Below are 18,762 nucleotides of genomic sequence, written 5' to 3' on the forward strand. Positions count from 1 at the left end.
ATTTCTCTCTCATTTTTTCTTTTTAACACTTTGGCTCTCCCTCTCTATTTTATCCGCTCCTCCATGCCTCTATCTCTGGACCAATTTCGAGGGGATCTTGGGCTCTGTAAGATGCTTTGATTCCGCCTCTGGATTCTTTTCTTCTTCCGCTGCTCTAATGTTTCAGTGTCGGTTTGGGGGAATTCATCCCTCATTTTGGTTTTCCAGGAGGTGATAAGTTTTTCTTTATTATTATTATTTTTTTGTCTCGACTTTCTTTGCTTTCTGTGGATAAAAGGGAATCTTTCCACATGCATTTGGGGGGATTAGTAAAAGAATTCGAATTTTTTGTTTTTTTAAAGAAAGCGTTGGTTTTGAGATCAAAGAAGGTGTTTCTGGGTTGCGCTTGGGGCTCTTCGATTTTCGGATGATCGGAGGTATGCTTGCTGTTTCTTGAATTTCTATTTTTGTATCAATTTTTCGTCTGAAATTGTGTGTACATTTATGATTTTTAGACTTTTTATTTCAATTAGTGCTAATAATTGCGAAGATTGTGGCTCAAATTTCTTTCTTGTGATGAATCGGGTGGAATTAGTTGGGGGAATGTTGGAGAAGGATTAGGAGTAGTGAGTTTAGCAGAGGAAGTGATGGAATGAAAGGACCATGCCTTTTTAGTGACTTAAAAAAAAAAAAGTATATTGGGGAGGCTTTGAAGGCATGAGGTTTGGAAAAGCTCCCTGTGTTCGATGATATCATTTTCTTTTAAGCAACTCAACAGTCGAAGGGTTGTATTGATTTTTGGAGTAGAGGACATTAAGGAACAGTGGAACATATTATTGTCCAGCCAGGTTCTACTCTCCAAATTCTATTTTTGATCATCACAATAGACAGTGGGAAAGCCTCCATAATTTCTTTTTCCTTTATTCATACTCTTTTATCATTTGTTTGTTAATTATTCATTTATAACGGATACTTGAAACATGTCATTCACCATTGTCATCTTGTTTTCTTATAAAAGTTTGTGAGGCTGATTTTATGAAATTTCAGTTGTTTGCTACTATGTTCGACAATTTTGATCTTATTTTGAGCTGTCTGGTTTAACGCAGTGGTTACCAATTTGAAATTATTTCACTACACTAAACATCTGTTTAGTACCTGACCATATGACAATCCACACCTCATATTTATTCGCAGAATTTTACAGAATATCCACTGACTACTACTAGGTTTTACTTCCCCGCCTGCATATTCATATTCTATCCATGAATTTATGTTCTTAAGACTGTCATCTTGCTTATTAATTCACATGTTATGCAACCTTGTATGGTTGAACACGAGAAAGGCTGGATATCATTTTTGTGGTGCTTTTTTAATCCTTTGAACTTGTGCGGTCAGAAATTGAAGTTCTTGTTGCTTAACTTGTAAGAGCCTGAAAATAATTGAATCAGTAGTTTCTGTTGACAGAGGTAACTTATAAGCTCTAGATATGGGCAAAAAAAAGAAAAAAAATGATGAAAGATGAGTTCAACACTCTACGGTAGATTAGTGGGTGAATGCCGAGAAATCTTGCCTCTTGAGTTTGGTGTATCACAGAGGAAGTTCAGTAAGAATCCATGCACTAGGATTTGGAGTAATGTACAATTGAATGCATGACATCTTTACAAGCTAAGCTGCAAAAATGTGCAAAGTTGTTACTCAGAGGTCCAGTTGGTTAGGTTGCATTTTGATGGAGCACTTAAGGTGAATCCGTCACATAGAGGAAATAATCACATCTATGTAGCTGGGATCCCAGCTATGTTAGCTAGATTTTTTCTCACATTAGTTTTTAGCTCACCAATATGACAAATGCTTTTATATCAGAAAAAATGTGTCTGCATAACAAAAGGCATGCAAATAGTACCATATACTTCGTATCACTCATAGAACAGGTTTATCTATTATTAGACATCCATTGTGGTTGTATTATTGGGCCCTTAAGATGATGCACTCCAGTTTTTGAGTATTTAAAGATGGATCGACTGGATAATTGTATAGCATGAAAATCTCATCTTATCATGTATCTTAAAAGTACAAGCCATTTGTTGAGAACGAAGCGGAAAGGGCTTATGCAACATCTGATGATGGGAGAAAATAATAGAGGACTAAAACATTAGAATCTGAGAGCTCAAAAGATACATGGCTCACCATCTGTGTGGCTGCATCCATTTGTGAAGATATTCCCGAGAGTTTATTTCAGCGGCAAGCCACTAAATACTTAGAAAAAGTCATTGGTCCTTGATCTCATGTCATTTATGTTAGATGTGTGCCCCAGATGGCAGATCGGCTGACACTTTCCTGTACAAATCTAAGGACAAATTTGTAATTTTGACTATAAATGAATAAAAGGGTTATTCTTCTATCACATTGTGTACATTGTGTCTGTGATACATCTTTTGAGTTAGTGGGAATGTAAATTCATATTTTCAAGAGTTGAAAATTTAAGGCATGAATTTACATAACTAACTCATAAATTTCTCCTGACCATAGGATCATCACGAGGATGGTGATCGATCCGGAAGGTTGGTGTACGATCGCTTTCTTAGGGTAGATGAGTCTTGAGTCTACGGTGTGGAGACACCGGAGCGAGAGTACAGGTATTCGTTGAGAACGAGAGTACTGAGCGTGACCACCTCGAGCAGTCATAAGGAAGTCTACCTTCTCGTCAATGACTAGCTCGATGCTGCAGTTGTGTGTCTAGTTCTTTGACCTGAGGTGCATCGACGGTTCACCTTGAGTGTGTTATAGTTTGACTACACCATAACTCGGTCTCCTAGCCATTCGGAACCCTGAAGTGTATGTTGGCTGTAGCATATCCATTGTAGAACCAGATCGCACCAAGATGGGATCTATCAACCTCGGTAGATGGAGTACTCCTATGATGATCGAAAGATCGAGTCCTTAAGCCCATGGCCATGGCAGAGTGAAATAATGGAAAAGAGTTTTCCATTGGGTTTCACATCGGACTTGGATCGATCGATTGATTCATATGACTGATGTTGGGTTTGACGAGTTCACCTTAACCCTAATTCAGTCGGGATTCATGATAGAGGAACTCAATCACACAGGTAGCTGCACCAAGAGGTTCGTCTTCAGTTCTGATGGGTTACCATCATATACTGCTAGGTATCACTGGTGGATTTTGGAGCAATTAGAATGATTTTGATGATCGATCATTCTAATTGTCTGAATCAGAAGAGTTCTGGTCCATCGAAAGGAGTTTCAATGATGTCAATGATGAGATCACGACATGTCTCATTACCATACAGAATTGAACCTAACTGGGTCACACAAACAAGGGTTAGGATCTGGATGTCATCAATTGGGCTATCCCAATTGATTTGGATAAGATCCAATTAGGTTCAAAAAAATCGTGCTAGCACTCGATTGAGCCTAACTTTCTCCTCGTGTAATCTTTTCTGTCTCTACTAAGCCAAATGTGATCTGGCTCATCCAGAGAACTTGAGAAGGTTTCTCTCAGTCTAATTGAAGCTTGTCCAGCTCAGAAAAGGCTTATCTTAATTCATGAGATGAATTTAAGACAACACCTGCTAATTTCTAGCACCTACCAATTTCATTTTAGGACATCTGTCAAAAGTTGACATATGGGTCTTAAACTGAAGAAGATTCATTGGAGGATTTTTGTGGAGTGTCCACATGTCCAAACCACTTCAAATTGAGCACCATAATCAGATTATGGCGTGAGCTCAATTGGATTTAAGTGGGCGCCCCAAATGGATAAGAACCAAAGAGTCCTGATAAACTTGGACTCTTTGGCGCCACCTTATTTGTGCTTATCCAATGTTGGCGCCAACATAGGAGAGAGCATGGGAATTCTTATCTGATGTGATCAGATGACATCACTCCACCAATCAGAATTTTTTCAGAATTTATTGAAATTTTCTGAGTGGTCGAATGATGTGGCACTGCGCAGCATACAGGATCTATATAAATCCTGCTGCACCTAGGGTTTCATGATAGAACTTGTTTTATGCAAAAAACCCATTAGCTGCCGCCCCCTCCCCTCTTCTCCACATCCTCCCTGCTCTCCTTTCTCCCCTCTTCACGTCCAAGAAGTTGGACGTTCATCTGACAAAGGTACAAGACGTGGTGACGCCTGGAACAGAAGGCTGCAGGAAATCTTCGATAGGCTGCTGCTTCAACTTCAGAAGGAGTTCTGAAGTACTTCCAAATCAGATATTGATCTGATTTTTGGAGCGTAGAATCGCGAGGAGAAGACGTTCCAGATCCTACCCGAGTGGATACTGGTAGAGGCCAGGCGCTTGCGTGGCTACATGAAAACCTTAGGCAGTGCTGCGATCATCTACAGGGTAATTAGATTACCCTTGAGGTATGTCTATATTTTTATATTTTAGATTTAATTTTAGATTTTAAATATCAGATAATAAAATTAGATCTAATAGACATTAGATCTGAAATAGCGTAGGATAAAATTTTTTAATTTATTCCGTCCCAGATTTGATGAAATCTGGAAGATCCTACACAGGAAAAAGGCGGTTTTTTCTTCAATTTATTGTTATGGTGGATGAGATATTTGAGGGTGCTCTGTCACTTCTCTATCGTTTAACATTTTAGTTCTTTGCTATTGATTTTTCTGTGTATAACTGCATAGGCAATGGTTGTCTCATGGAAATCCATAATATGTGTTCATATTGTGTGTTGTCCCTTAAACTATGCATCATACTGTCTCTATATTATATGTGAGTCGCTGAAAACATGTTACAGTTTCCAAATTGATAATTATCTCCCAAATATTTTAATAAAGTTCATTAATTCTTGTTCCATTTAAATTTGTTTTTGTAAGCAGAGACTGATCTCCAGTGATGAAGGCCAATACTGATCATTGTTATATTGCACATATGGGACAGAGAAACACAATATTCATGCATCAAATGCTCGATCTGGAATCAGAACCAGGCTATAGTCATCTTCATCCTGATCACTGCATTCTTCCAGGCAACATTCTTCATTACCCAAGCCAGAATATACATCTTTCTCTCTCTGCTTCAGGAAATGTGGCAGGTCTTGATTGCCATCAATTTATAGACCAAAACAGAAGCATCTATCATGGAAACCAGTCTGGTAATACTCAGAGTCATCATCCAGGCCCAAATCTTGATGTTGGTGTTGTTGCTCATGCAAAGTTTTATCATCCCTGCATTTTACCTTCACCTTCCCCTGTCCCTCAGAATACTGCTTCTGCCAATCACCTGCCACCTTTCATCAATCATCAGGTTCTTGGGATTAGTGTGGATGAGCACAGTAGAAGTAATCATTTTTCTCAGAGTGTGAGAGGATCCTTCAAAAGGAAAAATACAGAAGCAATTCCAGGAAACTTTTACCATGCCAATGGATCTGCAAGCTCAAGTTTATCTTCAACATATCTCTCCCAAAATTCTGGACAGACACATTGGGAGGATTCATATAGATCTGGTATTAATCTGTCGGATTCCACAACTTTCAATCCACCATATTATCAAGTTAGTAGAACTTTACCAAGCCTAGAAGGATCTTTTACAAGTGTGAGGAACAGATCTAGTTCCATCAGCCTTCCGTCTGAAATTGCATTTGTACATCATCTTAACAATTTACTTCCAGGGAATCATATCGGCCAGTCCTTTTTTCCTGCCAGTAATGCATGGGTAGCTCCGGTTGGAAATAACATTTCTGATGGAGGATGTTCCAATTGGAACCACAGTTACACGATGCCTGGTTTACATGGTAAGCACTTTATTTTCAGGAAACTGCATCATAATCAATGAGTATTGCTGAACTATTCTTCATGAAGGCTTCAACTTCTAATATATAATTGGCAAGATCTGCTGTTTTGCCTGCCTAATTTTGTGTTACATTCAGAACCTTATTTTAATGTATTCCATAGTTTTGCTATGGGGTGGCTTGTATTTCATGTGCACTTTTATTCCATAGATTTCTTTAAGATTGTGTGGATGGGTGGGGTGGATGTGGGCTTTCTGTCTTTTTCTCATTGAACTGACAAGCTAACTGGTAATGAATAAGTTTTGAAAAAGTTTCTTGTGTTTTATTTAACTGATGAGCCAGATAATATAGAAGTGAAAAAAGAGGGAGATTTCCTAACAAATTTGTATAATTAAATCTGAAGCTTTCTCATATATAAAACTCTTTCCTAACCAGGATTTTCCTGCTTTTGATAGGTAGATCTGTCAGTTCAGGGGCTGTGGAGATGGCAAATATGAGCATGCACGGATACCAGGAAATCTCACCCAGTTTGCATCCTGCATCTTTACCTTATTTTCAACATGCACAACCTGCACAAAACATGCAAGTTCAGAGTCATAGTCATCATACAAGAATGCTGGCTTGTCCTTACCAGCATCCACTTAGCCATATGCAACCCAACAGTCCAAATCCTTCTAGTAACAGTCTCCATTCAGGTTCCAGATTACCATTCTTCCCATCAAATGTTGAACCAATCTATAGGCCTTCTGGGCAGCTAGTCGAGGCAACCTCAGCAGTCAGCCATGAAAATGAAAGGATGCTAACATCAGAGGTGAGTCTTCCCTTTCATTTTCCGCTTTCCTGTATTCAGCATTAGGCTGACATGGCATAAAATGCACATGGTTGCATCTAGTTATTAGCTCCAATATTTTGAAACACTTTCTTCAGTATTACAATAACGAAATTTGGAAGTGTGGAAGAGATTCAGCAGTTATTTCTCAAAGGCTTCCAAGAAATTGTCAGTGAACTGTCTGGTTTATAGGAAATCATGTTTCCTACACATTTTGTTATTTTTTCCGCACTTTGGTTGCCAAGTTTGTAATGGTTTTATTATCTCGTCTTTTTTATTTTTGGCTCTCTTTTCGGGAAGGATGATGACAAATACATATATAGTTTTTTATAGACTTGGCCAGTTGATTTCGAATGAAAAAGGAAATAGGAGGGTTAACTAGACAAAGACGAATGAACGCACCAAAATCTTGCTCATGGCGGGGATGATTCACATCCAAAAACGCTGGAATGGAAAGACTTCTTTCCCAGCGCTTAAATGCAGCAATAATGTTTTTTTTTTTTTTTTTCAGTTGTCTGGCATGTCTAGTGGTATAGAAGTATGAAAATTTTACTCTTATTGTTGCATATGTTCTAAAAGTTAGCTATATTTTATCTGGTTCCTGTTGGGATAGGATGTAAAGAAGTGATGCACAATTGTTTTGCCCTGTCAAATTCTGCCAGCTGAGATCTCAGGAAGTCAGTATTAGGATGTAGAGGCGACTTCTGAACAGCTACTTAATATTTCGTTTGTGGTATATATCAGAAAGGAAACAGAAGCAAGGTTCACTGCTGGTATGCTGCGTGATAAGGGAATGTGGAGGTGATGCTTGCCACTACTAAACAAAGGATGCTGTGACAGAGATTCCGAAATGTATATATGTTTGTCCAACTCTGAAACGAGTCCTTCAAGAATCAATGGAACAAGCGGAGAAAGTCATGCTATTTATTTATTTATTTATTGGGTCTTGAGGTGCAGGGGAATTACTGATATCAGGGAGTTACATGTTAAAGAAAGCACACCAATGATGAAATGAGTGCAACAAGCATATGTTTCCCAAAACTTGTTTGATTATTGCATATGTGGCCTCATGAGTTCATGACCTCTAGCAAACCCTGATTTGTGCAAGCTATGGTTCATATTGACTTTGCCGATATGCTATGTACATTGGAACCAGGCTCCTTACTGGATGGCTAACCTCTAGAATTACTGCTATACTTCATGCAACATTACTAAGCTCCACATTTAATTTTCTACCTCAAGGAATGGTGAAAACTTATTTGTATGCTTTTCTGGTTCATGTAGGATCGAGCTTTTGAGGAACTTTCAGGATTTTTTGGAGCAAGGAATATCATTGATGATCATCGAGATATGCAATTGGACATAGATGGCATGTCTTATGAGGTAATGAATCATGTGGTTTGTGGGGCTTCTAGCTTTGTTCTTGCACTTGTAATGAATTTAGTCTGAAATCGCACACTTCGAGTGAGTTGTTCTTACATCTGCAATGCTTTTACTTTTAGATGGTTGATAATGCATTTGAAGAGGTATCAAACCTTGCTTTCATTTCAAACACAGAGCTATAGCCAGTGTGCATTGCAGAATGACTGCAAACTTAGATTTATCACCAGTAGTTTTAGTAACATCTAATTCTCTCTAACCACTACAGGAACTTCTAGCCTTGGAGGAGCAGATTGGAGATGTCAACACCGGCTTAACAGATGAATTCATCTTAAAGAATCTGAAGACAATCATGCATGTTCCACAAATGTCCTCACTGCCAGACCAATCACTCAGATTTCCACCAGAGAATGAGGCTTGCATCATATGCCAGGTCCTTTTTCTTGATACACTCTAATATAGTTGCCTGTGGTGTAGATAACCAACAAGCTCTATCCTATGCATGTGGGGCCTTGTGAATCCATTAAGGCCTGTTTGGGAGAAATCCCGTGGGATCCAATGGGATCAGTTAAGGAAGAGGAGCCTGGAGAAGAAAGAGACTGGTGCCGGAGAGGGTAATCAACTTATCATGGGGGTCGCAGGGCACAATCCTGGTGGGATCAAAAAATACCTCATAGGGTGCCTTTTTTTTATCTCACAGGAATGGGGCACAAGGACCCCGTCCGGCTCTCTGCCATTTTTTTCTTCTCCAAAATCCCATTTCCCAACCAATCTCGCTAGATCTAATAGGAAGTTTGTGAACACGCCCTAAGGGCCTCTTTGGGAATTCCAGTTGGATTGGGCTGGATTTCCTATTGGATTCATGGAGAGGGCAGTCTATGTGGATAACCAATATAAACACGTAACTCTCTTTAGCCCAAATCCTATGGGAGGAAAAAAAAAGCGACCTCCATATGTCTGCAGTCCAACAGGTTTATAGATGGAATTCAGGCTAAAATTAGGATGGGCCTTTAGGGAAATATGGGCTAGGAAGGCCTACAGGCCCCGTTCCTGTAAGAAATCCAACCCAATCCTGCTGGATTTCCCAAACAAGCCCTCAACTAGGAGAACTCCCTATAGGAAGTTGATCTAGTCTTGGCCAAGGAGTCTATGGGCAATGTCAGACTTGACAACAAACTCACGAGGCCAGTTGGCGGGATGAGAGATTGACCTGACTTTAACTAGTGGCATGATAGGGAAATGCAACCATCTCTAATATGAAAATTGTTAGAGCTAATTGAACACTGCCTCCAGATCCTTAGTTTATATAATTGTAGCAGTTTGGGTGCCAATAAACCAGCTTTAGATGTTGAAATACACTACTGCACCAAATTAAACTGTAAGTATCCTAATGACAAGTTCACAACAGCTCAATGACACAGTGCTGTTCTGCATTATTCCAAATTAGCCATTTCTAAGGCCTTGGACATATTTGTACACCTCAGCATTTTTCCATCTCAGTATTGAGCAGCAGCAGCTGCTGCTGCTTCATGTGACAGTTTTTTGGTTTTGCAGGTGGAATACGAGGAAGAAGAGAGGATAGGAATACTGGATTGTGGTCATAACTACCACGCAGACTGCATAAAGCAATGGTTGTTGGTAAAGAACTTGTGCCCAATTTGCAAAGCATCAGCTTTGACCACAGATAAAATAGATGGATGATGAGGTTTGGAGCAGTATCAGTGATCTATATGCTTAAGAAACTCATTTATTTTGATTTCTGTAAATAGGGATGGTGGAAAGTTCTGCCCCTCACACCATTTAATGGCCCGCTTAGCCGAGAGGGTAAACTTTAATCCTTGCTATTCTGTAGAAACAAAATGAAATTATTTTGTCCAATCTCGGAATGTTTTTAGCATGACTGAAGTTTTATGGTTGGTGTTTAATGTGATCATTGCGGGTGAGACTGCTCTCAGTTCCTCCATAGCTTAATGGCGGGCCGTGAGAGACAGATGTATTGTCTGCCAACAGTTGATAATCTACTGAGAGGCAGCATTAGGGCGTTTTTTGGATGTGTTGGCAAAAATTACCATAGAATTTAAAAACCGTAGAAATAGTGTAATGCTGTTGGAGCCTTGGAGTATACCATGAAAAAGTTTTAACCACGGTTTGGTTTGCTAGTTGTTGTTTGGCCGACCGTCTTTTTAAGATATGTTCTTTCGGGTTCTCTCTCTCTCTCTCCTCTCTCTCTTCTTCTTCCACCATCCCAGATTGCCAGTAACTTATGAGAATATTGTGATACTCTGTGACTTCTGCTTATGCTTTAGATTCTCAGAAGAAATTTGATTTTACAAGTAGGTTTTTAATGGCAGAAAATAAAATAAAACTTTTCATCTTACTTGGCAAGGAAAAATCCAAATCCCCAATTCCTCATGTAGTTGTATCCATTCCACATCACGTCTTGGTTTGCGGTAGCAAGAAACTTGGCAAATAATGGTAGTAACAATTGCATAGAACCAAGAATTAATATACATAGAAGGTGAGAAGTAGTGATGAGAACTGATGATTTGGCCAAAACTAATATGCATAGAACCAAGAATGGTGAGAAATAGTGATAATAAGTGGGAAGTAGAGAGAGAGAGAGGAAGAAAAATGAGGAATGATACTGGAAGAGGAACAGGGCAATGCGAATAAGAGAGTTGGACAAAAGGTGAGAAACAAAGATGAGTAGGATGGGGAGTCGGGGAGAAGAGAGAGAGGGGAAGGGAAGAAACTGAGATTGGAGGAAAAGGATGGGGAGAGCGGATCCGGCCCTTGGGAGAAACAATTATTGAGAGAGAGAACAAGTCTAGATTACCAAACAAGAGTACTCTATACGAAGCAGGGGGGCTAAAGCTGGACAGAATTGGGAAGGATAAACTCTGGTAATATCTCAATATTTCACCAAACTTGGAAAAAGCTGCCTTCTTGAGAGTCTCAAGCCTCCTATCTCCCGCTTCAACGTCTTCCACAAACAAACCACAGTTCTATCCGACATTTTCCAGCTGCAATGGTTTGATCGATTAATACTTGTTCCGGTACCCTTCAAAATAATCATTTCCAACTGAATCTTATCAATAAACTGCCCACTACATTCAATCTATGAATCTATTGTCCCCCAAGTAAACCAGAGTTTACCCCATCGCTCAATATAAAGCAGCAGAAAAATAAAATATAAAAAACAAACTTCCAAAATCCGTATAACATGATCAGCTTTACCTGGAAAATGTAATGCTGGAGGGGAATCAAACTTTCAGTTTCTCAGGCTTATGCAACTTCAGAACTCAAAGAGAACATCTAGCAAGCAGCAAACCAAACTGAAGTTATCTGAAATGTGTAATTGTTTAATGGGCGATAAAAAGCCCGAGTGACCAACCAATCATTTAGCCACAGAAGAATTTTTTAATGGGTACAGAGTATTCCAAGAATCCAATGACTGTATCCAACAGAAGCCTGTATTAATCAAAAGCAATAAAATACATCAAATGAGAAACAATAGTCTGAATGCAACAAAATGACGAACCACAAAAATGAAATCCTGATCTCTAGCCATCTCTGGCAAAGTTTAAACCCTATCGAACCATGTAATCACCAGCAAAATTTGTGTGTGAGGACAAGCATCTTTTAAGTGCCATGCCAACAACATCCCCATACCAAGAGGCCTGGGGGCATGTGAAATTCTCCAGAGTTTTCCTAGGTCACAAGATCAATTACCTTGTTCGCAGACCTAAACTGAGCAGCAACCAACTTTCTTTACAGCAGATACATCGTCCTTGGTTCCCACATTAATGGTCTGGCCCTTAGGCAATGCTGCTGGGTCATCTCCTACTTCAAGTGCCTTCCTGCTGACCACACGATAGATCTGAGTGAGCACTTCAGTGAAGGCATTCTCCACATTCATTGACTCCAGAGCAGATGTCTCCATGAAGAAGGTGTTCTCCCTCTCAGCAAAACCCTTTGCATCTTCGGTTGAAACAGCTCTAAGGTGGCGCAGATCAGCTTTGTTCCCAACAAGCATTATTACAATATTGGAATCTGTGTGGTCCCTAAGTTCCTTTAACCATCTTTCCACATTCTCAAATGTGATATGACGAGTAACATCATACACAAGGAGTGCACCAACAGCTCCTCGATAATATGCACTTGTGATAGCTCGGTATCTATTGCAACAGGAATAAATGAAAAGAATTTGTTAATAAACTGCATATAGGCAGACGGTGCCAATATTTAGTAGTAACAAGGCAATATATTACACAAATGTGAGGATTGCCTGATAATGAAGGTAAATGGAAGAAGATTTAGATAATGCCAGTAAATTTTCCTACATAAAGAGAAACATGGCTCAGAACTTCACAACTTAATCAATCTCTTAAGTAGCATTAATTTGTGTTGGACATATTTGACACAATCCATAGAAAAATTCAATTTCAGCAAATCATCTGGAGATCATTTGCTTTTGCTACATGAGGCTAACCTAAAGTTTACATGGTATGCATCCATGCCCTTCATTCTGAAACACCCATTTGTTAAGTAATCTAAGCAATTCTTCTTTCTAGCCATCCCCATTTTTTCTCAAATGATGATATATCATGTTCATTGATCCATAGCTTCATATTATTTCACAGAAAAATCTGACTCCTTTATATTAGATAATCATGAAAACTGCTAGGGTAATTCTCCTCTTGATTGGGTGGGCCTCATAGATAAGCTTCAAGGGCATTTTCCATGTCTAGGTCTACCACATAAAAAATTAGGTCTTCAGGTTTTGCTTTCAAACCAACTCTTATGGTCTTGGATGGAAAATATTTAAATTATTTTCCTGATAAATTTCCTTGTTATTGTTTAACACTTCCGTGTGACTTCTTTCCATAAACTGCCTGAAATTCTGTTTTTATGAAGATCATGTTGAATCAGTTTTTCTAAACTGCTTAAAGATCCATCCAATACAATATTAGGTTTTGGAAAATAACAGAACTAGAAGCCAAAATAGAAGATGATACAGATAACTTTAGGTCTTATCGATATAAGACCTCAATAGTGTAGTATTTCAAGGATACATGATAAAAGATAAACTTAGCTCTTATCCATATGAAACCTCGATACTGCAGCATTTCCCGAATACAAATCAACTCAAATGTGAAAAGTGACAAAACAGATTGGTCAAAACATGTGCCTAACCTCTAACACATGACTAGTTTCTGTATGTTTCAATCCTGTCGTGCCAAACCCTTAAGCCTAGTTTGCATTGCAATTACACACCCAATTTGCATTCAGAAACAATTGTTTGTAATTAATAACAACTAATCATGATGCATCAAATAAAACTAACAATTCTATGCCGTCATCAACTAAATAACATAACCACACCAAATGAAACAGTTTAAGGAATATCTCATAGATCCTCTGTCATTTTCTTCGCTAATCTAATGGTTGAACTCAAAGATACATTTTAATCATCCAACTACATTAACTTAAATTTTCCAGTCACAGATGTTATATATCTTCTCTTTGGAATCTGTCATAGGTTAAAAATGTCATTCCTTCTTGGAGTATGTCCAATGTATCGATGTTCATCAGTCTCAGACATCAAGATTTTATGGTTCAACAGTTAATGAAGGAGAGGGAGAGACATGTAAAGAGTGCTATTGGAGTTAGTTAATTGATTATTATAAAAAAGGTAGAAGCATTAGCATGATTTTAAGTTTTCAACAATCCGAAACAAATTTTACATTGTAAAATATGATAGTTTAACATGAATAAAGTTTTCTAGTATATTTTTTCTCATTTTTTCTCCAGCACACTGAGATTTTATGTTTCCCTTTTTTTTTAAATGGAGTTATCTTATCTCGACAATTAGATGTTGGGTGCATGTATCATTTCTTTCTTTATGCATTACAACTAAAGATACATGCATCTTAATATATTTTTTAAAACCTAGATGAAGATGGAAGAGGGAACGAGCAAGGAATGATTAAATCAAAATACTTCACACTATGCAACATAAGAAAGAGATTTGGCAAGTATGACAATTGGAGAAAAGAATGTTCTCCCACTATCAGAGTCAAAATGAGACCAAGCCTTCATCATAAGCATACTGTAAGGTCAACATAATATTAAATCTTGTTATAAGTCAATGTCAGCCAACTTTAATGCATTTATTTGAAAGTTGCACACAAGTTGATGTGATGTAACAACAGGGATTACAAGCAAACAACTAGGATTTGATTTGATTTCGGCATCTAGATCATTTTAGTTTTCTTGTTTGAGGGAAAACTGCTTTGTTTTAAAATTATAACTAAGAAATCCTTCTAAATGATCACACCACATCACTTTGAGCACAATGTTAAGTTCTTGGTTACTATATTGAATATCCAGCCTGGAAGACAAGGTCAATTCAGGGAGGGGCCACGTTCCCAGCAAGCTATGTACTGGTTTTAGAATAACTGGAGTAATATTTAGATTCTATAGAACTATGTATGTATATTTTAGATATTGCGTTGAGACTGGCAGATTGCTTATTTTGCTAAGCATTCCTCATCTAAGGGTGTTATTGAGTTCAATGACAATAGAAAGAATTACAACTGGGATAAATTTCTTCAGAAATGATCAATGAGGCTGGTCATACTGAAGTAATTAACACCCTTTCCCTTTTCCACCTTTCCTTATCACTTTTTCTCTCTAAGTTGATCTAAGCTTGATACAATCACAAGTCAGCTATAGAACGTAAACACATCTAAGGAGAGGCTCCTATCATGTTATACCATCGTAATTCTCAAAGCAAGACAACATATCAGATCTGATTGCTATTTTTTTCCTGTCTCTCAAAGGAAAAGAATTGAGCAGAAAGAATTCCAAAACTAATTCCCTATTCCGTTATTCTGTAAGAAGCAACTTATTCAAGAGAATGCCAACAGATAGAAAACCAAACACAGAGCACCATCAATATCAAGAAAAACAGGGAAATTCAAACAAGAATCGATCCACAGCACCTTAAAATTCCGAGAAAACAGTAAGCAATTAATGGATCTGGCAAACAAAGCCACATCCGCGCCCGATCTGACGCCATAAAATCCAAAACCAATCAAACGAACCTATAAAAAAATATACGAATGGACAAAGAAGCTAACACCGAATCCGACGAGATTCAATCTAGATCGAGCAAAAGCAAGCAGGAGGAGATCGAAAGAGGTAAAAAATGGGACCTCTCTTGGCCGGCGGTGTCCCAAATCTGGGCCTTGATGACCTTATCTTCGACGTGGATGCTCCGGGTAGCGAACTCGACGCCGATGGTGGACTTGGACTCGAGGCTGAACTCATTCCTCGCAAACCTCGACAGCAGGTTCGATTTCCCCACCCCCGAGTCCCCGATCAGCACCACCTTGAAGAGGTAATCGTAGTCGTCGTCTGCCCTATACGCCATTCCTCCACCACCGCCGCCGCCGCCGCCGCTGCAGCCTTCTTCCGGCGAGCAGATCCGATCTCCCTCCGCCGCCCTTCGCTTGCCTCAGAAGAAGAAGGAATGGATCGTCAGCGTCGTGAGGATTCTTGGCATCGAGAGAGAGGAAGAGGAAGAGAAGATTCGAAGATTTGAGGGAGAGGAAAGAGATGGAAATAAAAGGCGCTCATGGAGTCACAGTTCGCCGTCTATGGGCGCAAAGTGCCTCGAAACGGATTTCGTTACGATGGTCCGCGGGGAACCCTGTATCTATTGGTTCTTCTCTCGTAGGATACTAGCGTCTGATTTCTGAGCGATCGGGTCCGTCGGATGCATCGATGCACGTTAACACGTACTCCTTGCGTGGTGGCTCTATAGAACTCAGAATTAGAAAGGTTTTCAAAGAAACTTACCTTTGGCATTGCTTCTAACATACTCTTTTTAATTGGTACCATATAGGATGCAAATTTTGTGATATTTTTATGCTCTTGAACTATTTCTCAAAAAAAAAAAAAAAGTGTTGATACTTTTAAGCGGGAAAAATTAAAAGCAGCGGTGCAAACACGCATCCAACCAAGCACTTAATTAACGGAGGAGTATTTTTCGGCATGGAGTTAAGAAATGAAGGATGTGCTGTAGCACACGGGTACATAAGAAAATGGGAAGTGGAAAGTAAAATATGATGGATATTTTTTCAGTGCCATAATAAAATTCAGGAGGTGTTTACGATCGGAATCAGGATAAGAAGAAAAATCAAAATAATTTGAAATCAAAATCAAAATGACTAAATCTCTTGAAATATTTGGTTCGTGATCGAAATTAGAATTGAAATCAGAATTAGAATAAAAATTTGAATCAATAAAAGAGAGTAGAGATTGATTTCTATATAAATTGAGCTATTTCTATTCTACTCCGAAATCGAAATCGGAATGGAACTCCTCTCAACCAAACGGTTGGAATGGAAGTTACCCATTCCGATTCCGATTCTGATTCCAGACCCCCATTTATTCCAACCAAACACTTTCTTAGTGCAAAAAATTTATAGTTTCTATATTCTTGATGTATGCATCTTTTGGCGTACGCGCGCGCGCACACACGAGTACAACAATATTGTTGGTGCAAAAATCCGCTTGCGCCGGAGAAGCTGGAGTCGAGGAAGTCGCGGTCGCCGCCGGGACCTGCAAAGGAAGTCTAAACCAGAGGTGGGGTTGCTCCGGCAAGACCCTCCGACGCTTAAGTCAGTTCTCTGCCTCAACAAGAATGGAGTGCTCGAACGGAGAATTTAGCAGAGTTTTTAGATGAAAGATGAGAGCTTATGGAATAACATATTTGGGGTTTCCCTTTTATAGACGGAGAGGGCAACAGATTGATAGCGACGTCTGTAACTGTCTGGTCGTGGGCCGCCCAGAGTCAGGAGGAATTTATTGCGGAGAGTAGTGGAGTGGGGTCGTGGCTATTGCCGTGGCTTGCCACGCGGGATCAGTTACGGGGAGTGGAGCGGCGTCCGCTGTCGTGACTCATCTGGGCGTAGTGGAATCGCACAGGATCCACCGCAGGGAGTGGAGCAGAATCATGGCCGTTAATACAGCCTGTCAGGGAGTAATGGGGTCGCGTAGGGTCCGCCGCAGGGAGTGGAGCAGTGTTATCTGTTATTGTGGCCCGCCATGGGGTCCAACTTGTCGGTCGGAGCTTGGTTGGAGTCGGTAGCGAGGTCCGGCACCCGTAGAAGTCCGGACGAAGTCTACTTGCAGTTGGGGTCGTGGGCAGAGTCCGGCTGTCTGCAGCGTTGGTGTCGGGGACGGAACTCGGCTCCCGTAGGAGACCGGGCGGAGTCCTCTCAGAGTTGATGTGGCGGACGGAGTCCGTCTCCCGTAGAAGTTCGGGCGGAGTCCTTCTGCAGTTGAAGTTGGTGATGGAGCTCGGCTCCCGTAGGAGTCCGGGCGGAGTCCTCCTGCAATTAAGTCAGGTGCGGAGTCCGGGCGGATCTTACCGGCAGTTGAAGTTGGCGATGGAGCTCGGCTCCCGTAGGAGTCCGGGCGGAGTCCCTCTTGAGGTTGGAGTCGTGGCGGAGCCCGGCTCCCGTAGGAGTCCGGACGGAGTCCCCCTGGAGTTGATGTTGCGATCGGAGCCCGGTTCCCGTAGGAGTCTGGGCGGAGTCCTCCTGCAATTAAAGTCAGGTGCGGAGTCCGGCTCCCGTAGGAGTCCGGGGGATCTTACCGGCAGTTGAAGTTGGCGATGGAGCTCGGCTCCCGTAGGAGTCCGGACGGAGTCCCTCTTGAGGTTGGAGTCATGGGCGGAGCCCGGCTCCCGTAGGAGTCCGGGCGGAGTCCCCCTGGATTGATGTTGCGATCGGAGCCCGGTTCCCGTAGGAGTCCGGGCAGAGTCCTCCTGCAATTAAAGTCAGGTGCGGAGTCCGGCTCCCGTAGGAGTCCGGGCGGATCTTACCGGCAGTTGAAGTTGGCGATGGAGCTCGGCTCCCGTAGGAGTCCGGGCGGAGTCCCTCTTGAGGTTGGAGTCGTGGGCGGAGCCCGGCTCCCGTAGGAGTCCGGGCGGAGTCCCCCTGGAGTTGATGTTGCGATCGGAGCCCAGTTCCCGTAGGAGTTCGGGCGGAGTCCTCCTGCAATTAAAGTCAGGTGCGGAGTCCGGCTCCCGCAGGAGTCCGGACGGATCTTACCGGCGGTTGACGTTGGCGACGAAGCCCGGCTCCCGTAGGAGTCCGGGCGGAGTCCTCCTGGGGTTGATGTTGCGGTCGGAGCCCGGTTCCCGTAGGAGTCCGGGCGGAGTCCTCCTTGAGGTTGGAGCTGGGGACAGAGCCCATCTCCCGTGGGAGTTCGGGCGGAGTCCTTCTTCAGTTGAAGTTGGCGATGTAGCCCGGCTCCTGTAGGGGTCCGGGCTGAGCTCGCAAGGGCTAATCCCGCTGAGAACTTCGACCGTGGGTATTTTATACCCAACACTAGTCCCCCTACTTCCGAGTTTGAATTTCGAATGAAGAAAGTACAGAGAGATGGGCATGGCCGAAGTTATCCCCTCGAATTCTGCGCATAACCGCCCTTGGATATGTTGGCATTTAATGTGCGCACGTCAGAGCCCTTTTTCCGGTTAAGGCGATCTGAAGAGTCTTTTCGGAACTCCCGCCGAAACGTGATCCCAAGCGTCGTGCTACGGAAATTTGCGAACAGTCAATCCTCGATAGTGGCGAGTGGGACACGCGGACACTTGGCATGCACCAGTTGGCCTAGGGACACCCGCCGCCATAACTGCGCTAAGATCCGTTGGCTATTTAAACCCCCTACCCTTTCTTCGGGGCTTCATCCTGCCGAGAGGACGGCACCTTCTTTCGTCCGAG

The 18,762-nt window shown here is 41.3% G+C and overlaps 2 protein-coding genes across 5 annotated transcripts; one reads left to right on the forward strand and one right to left on the reverse strand.

Annotated features, from left to right (window-relative positions):
* On the forward strand, nucleotides 1–9,860 carry LOC105047251 (probable E3 ubiquitin-protein ligase ZFP1). 3 transcript variants are annotated; one of them, XM_010926091.4, is made up of 8 exons: nucleotides 1–210; nucleotides 342–416; nucleotides 4,844–5,469; nucleotides 5,635–5,757; nucleotides 6,210–6,565; nucleotides 7,868–7,966; nucleotides 8,232–8,396; nucleotides 9,518–9,860. In XM_010926091.4, exons 3-8 carry the CDS (start codon nucleotides 4,860–4,862, stop codon nucleotides 9,662–9,664), a joined length of 1,500 nt encoding a protein of 499 aa, XP_010924393.1. In that variant the 5' UTR covers nucleotides 1–210; nucleotides 342–416; nucleotides 4,844–4,859; the 3' UTR covers nucleotides 9,665–9,860. The 3 variants fall into 3 exon arrangements, with proteins under 3 accessions (XP_010924393.1, XP_010924390.1, XP_073115283.1); XM_010926088.4 differs by having other exon boundaries at nucleotides 4,844–5,757; XM_073259182.1 differs by lacking the exon at nucleotides 342–416 and having other exon boundaries at nucleotides 4,844–5,757.
* Nucleotides 9,861–11,279: 1,419 nt separating this feature from the next.
* LOC105047250 (ras-related protein RABA1f) lies at nucleotides 11,280–15,631 on the reverse strand. 2 transcript variants are annotated; one of them, XM_010926087.4, is made up of 3 exons: nucleotides 15,184–15,631; nucleotides 11,696–12,141; nucleotides 11,280–11,434 (listed from the first exon to the last, which is right to left on the reverse strand). In XM_010926087.4, the coding sequence occupies exons 1-2, from the start codon at nucleotides 15,399–15,401 to the stop codon at nucleotides 11,709–11,711; spliced, it is 651 nt and encodes a 216-aa protein (XP_010924389.1). In that variant the 5' UTR covers nucleotides 15,402–15,631; the 3' UTR covers nucleotides 11,280–11,434; nucleotides 11,696–11,708. The 2 variants fall into 2 exon arrangements, with proteins under 2 accessions (XP_010924389.1, XP_073115285.1); XM_073259184.1 differs by having other exon boundaries at nucleotides 11,280–12,141.
* Between the last annotated feature and the right edge of the window lie 3,131 nt (nucleotides 15,632–18,762).

This window comes from Elaeis guineensis, chromosome 6 (assembly GCF_000442705.2).
Source record: "Elaeis guineensis isolate ETL-2024a chromosome 6, EG11, whole genome shotgun sequence".
NCBI classification, from domain to species: Eukaryota; Viridiplantae; Streptophyta; class Magnoliopsida; order Arecales; family Arecaceae; genus Elaeis; species Elaeis guineensis.

Bases quoted from the DNA above. Each gene is read 5' to 3' on its own strand.
- LOC105047251 (XM_010926088.4), top strand. From the start codon at position 4,860: ATGAAGGCCAATACTGATCATTGTTATATTGCACATATGGGACAGAGA. The intron at 6,566-7,867 runs GTGAGTCTTCCC...TGGTTCATGTAG, and splicing joins AAAGGATGCTAACATCAGAG to GATCGAGCTTTTGAGGAACT. The intron at 8,397-9,517 runs GTCCTTTTTCTT...TTGGTTTTGCAG, and splicing joins AGGCTTGCATCATATGCCAG to GTGGAATACGAGGAAGAAGA.
- LOC105047250 (XM_010926087.4), bottom strand. From the start codon at position 15,401: ATGGCGTATAGGGCAGACGACGACTACGATTACCTCTTCAAGGTGGTG. The intron at 12,142-15,183 runs GTCCCATTTTTT...CTGTTGCAATAG, and splicing joins GACACCGCCGGCCAAGAGAG to ATACCGAGCTATCACAAGTG.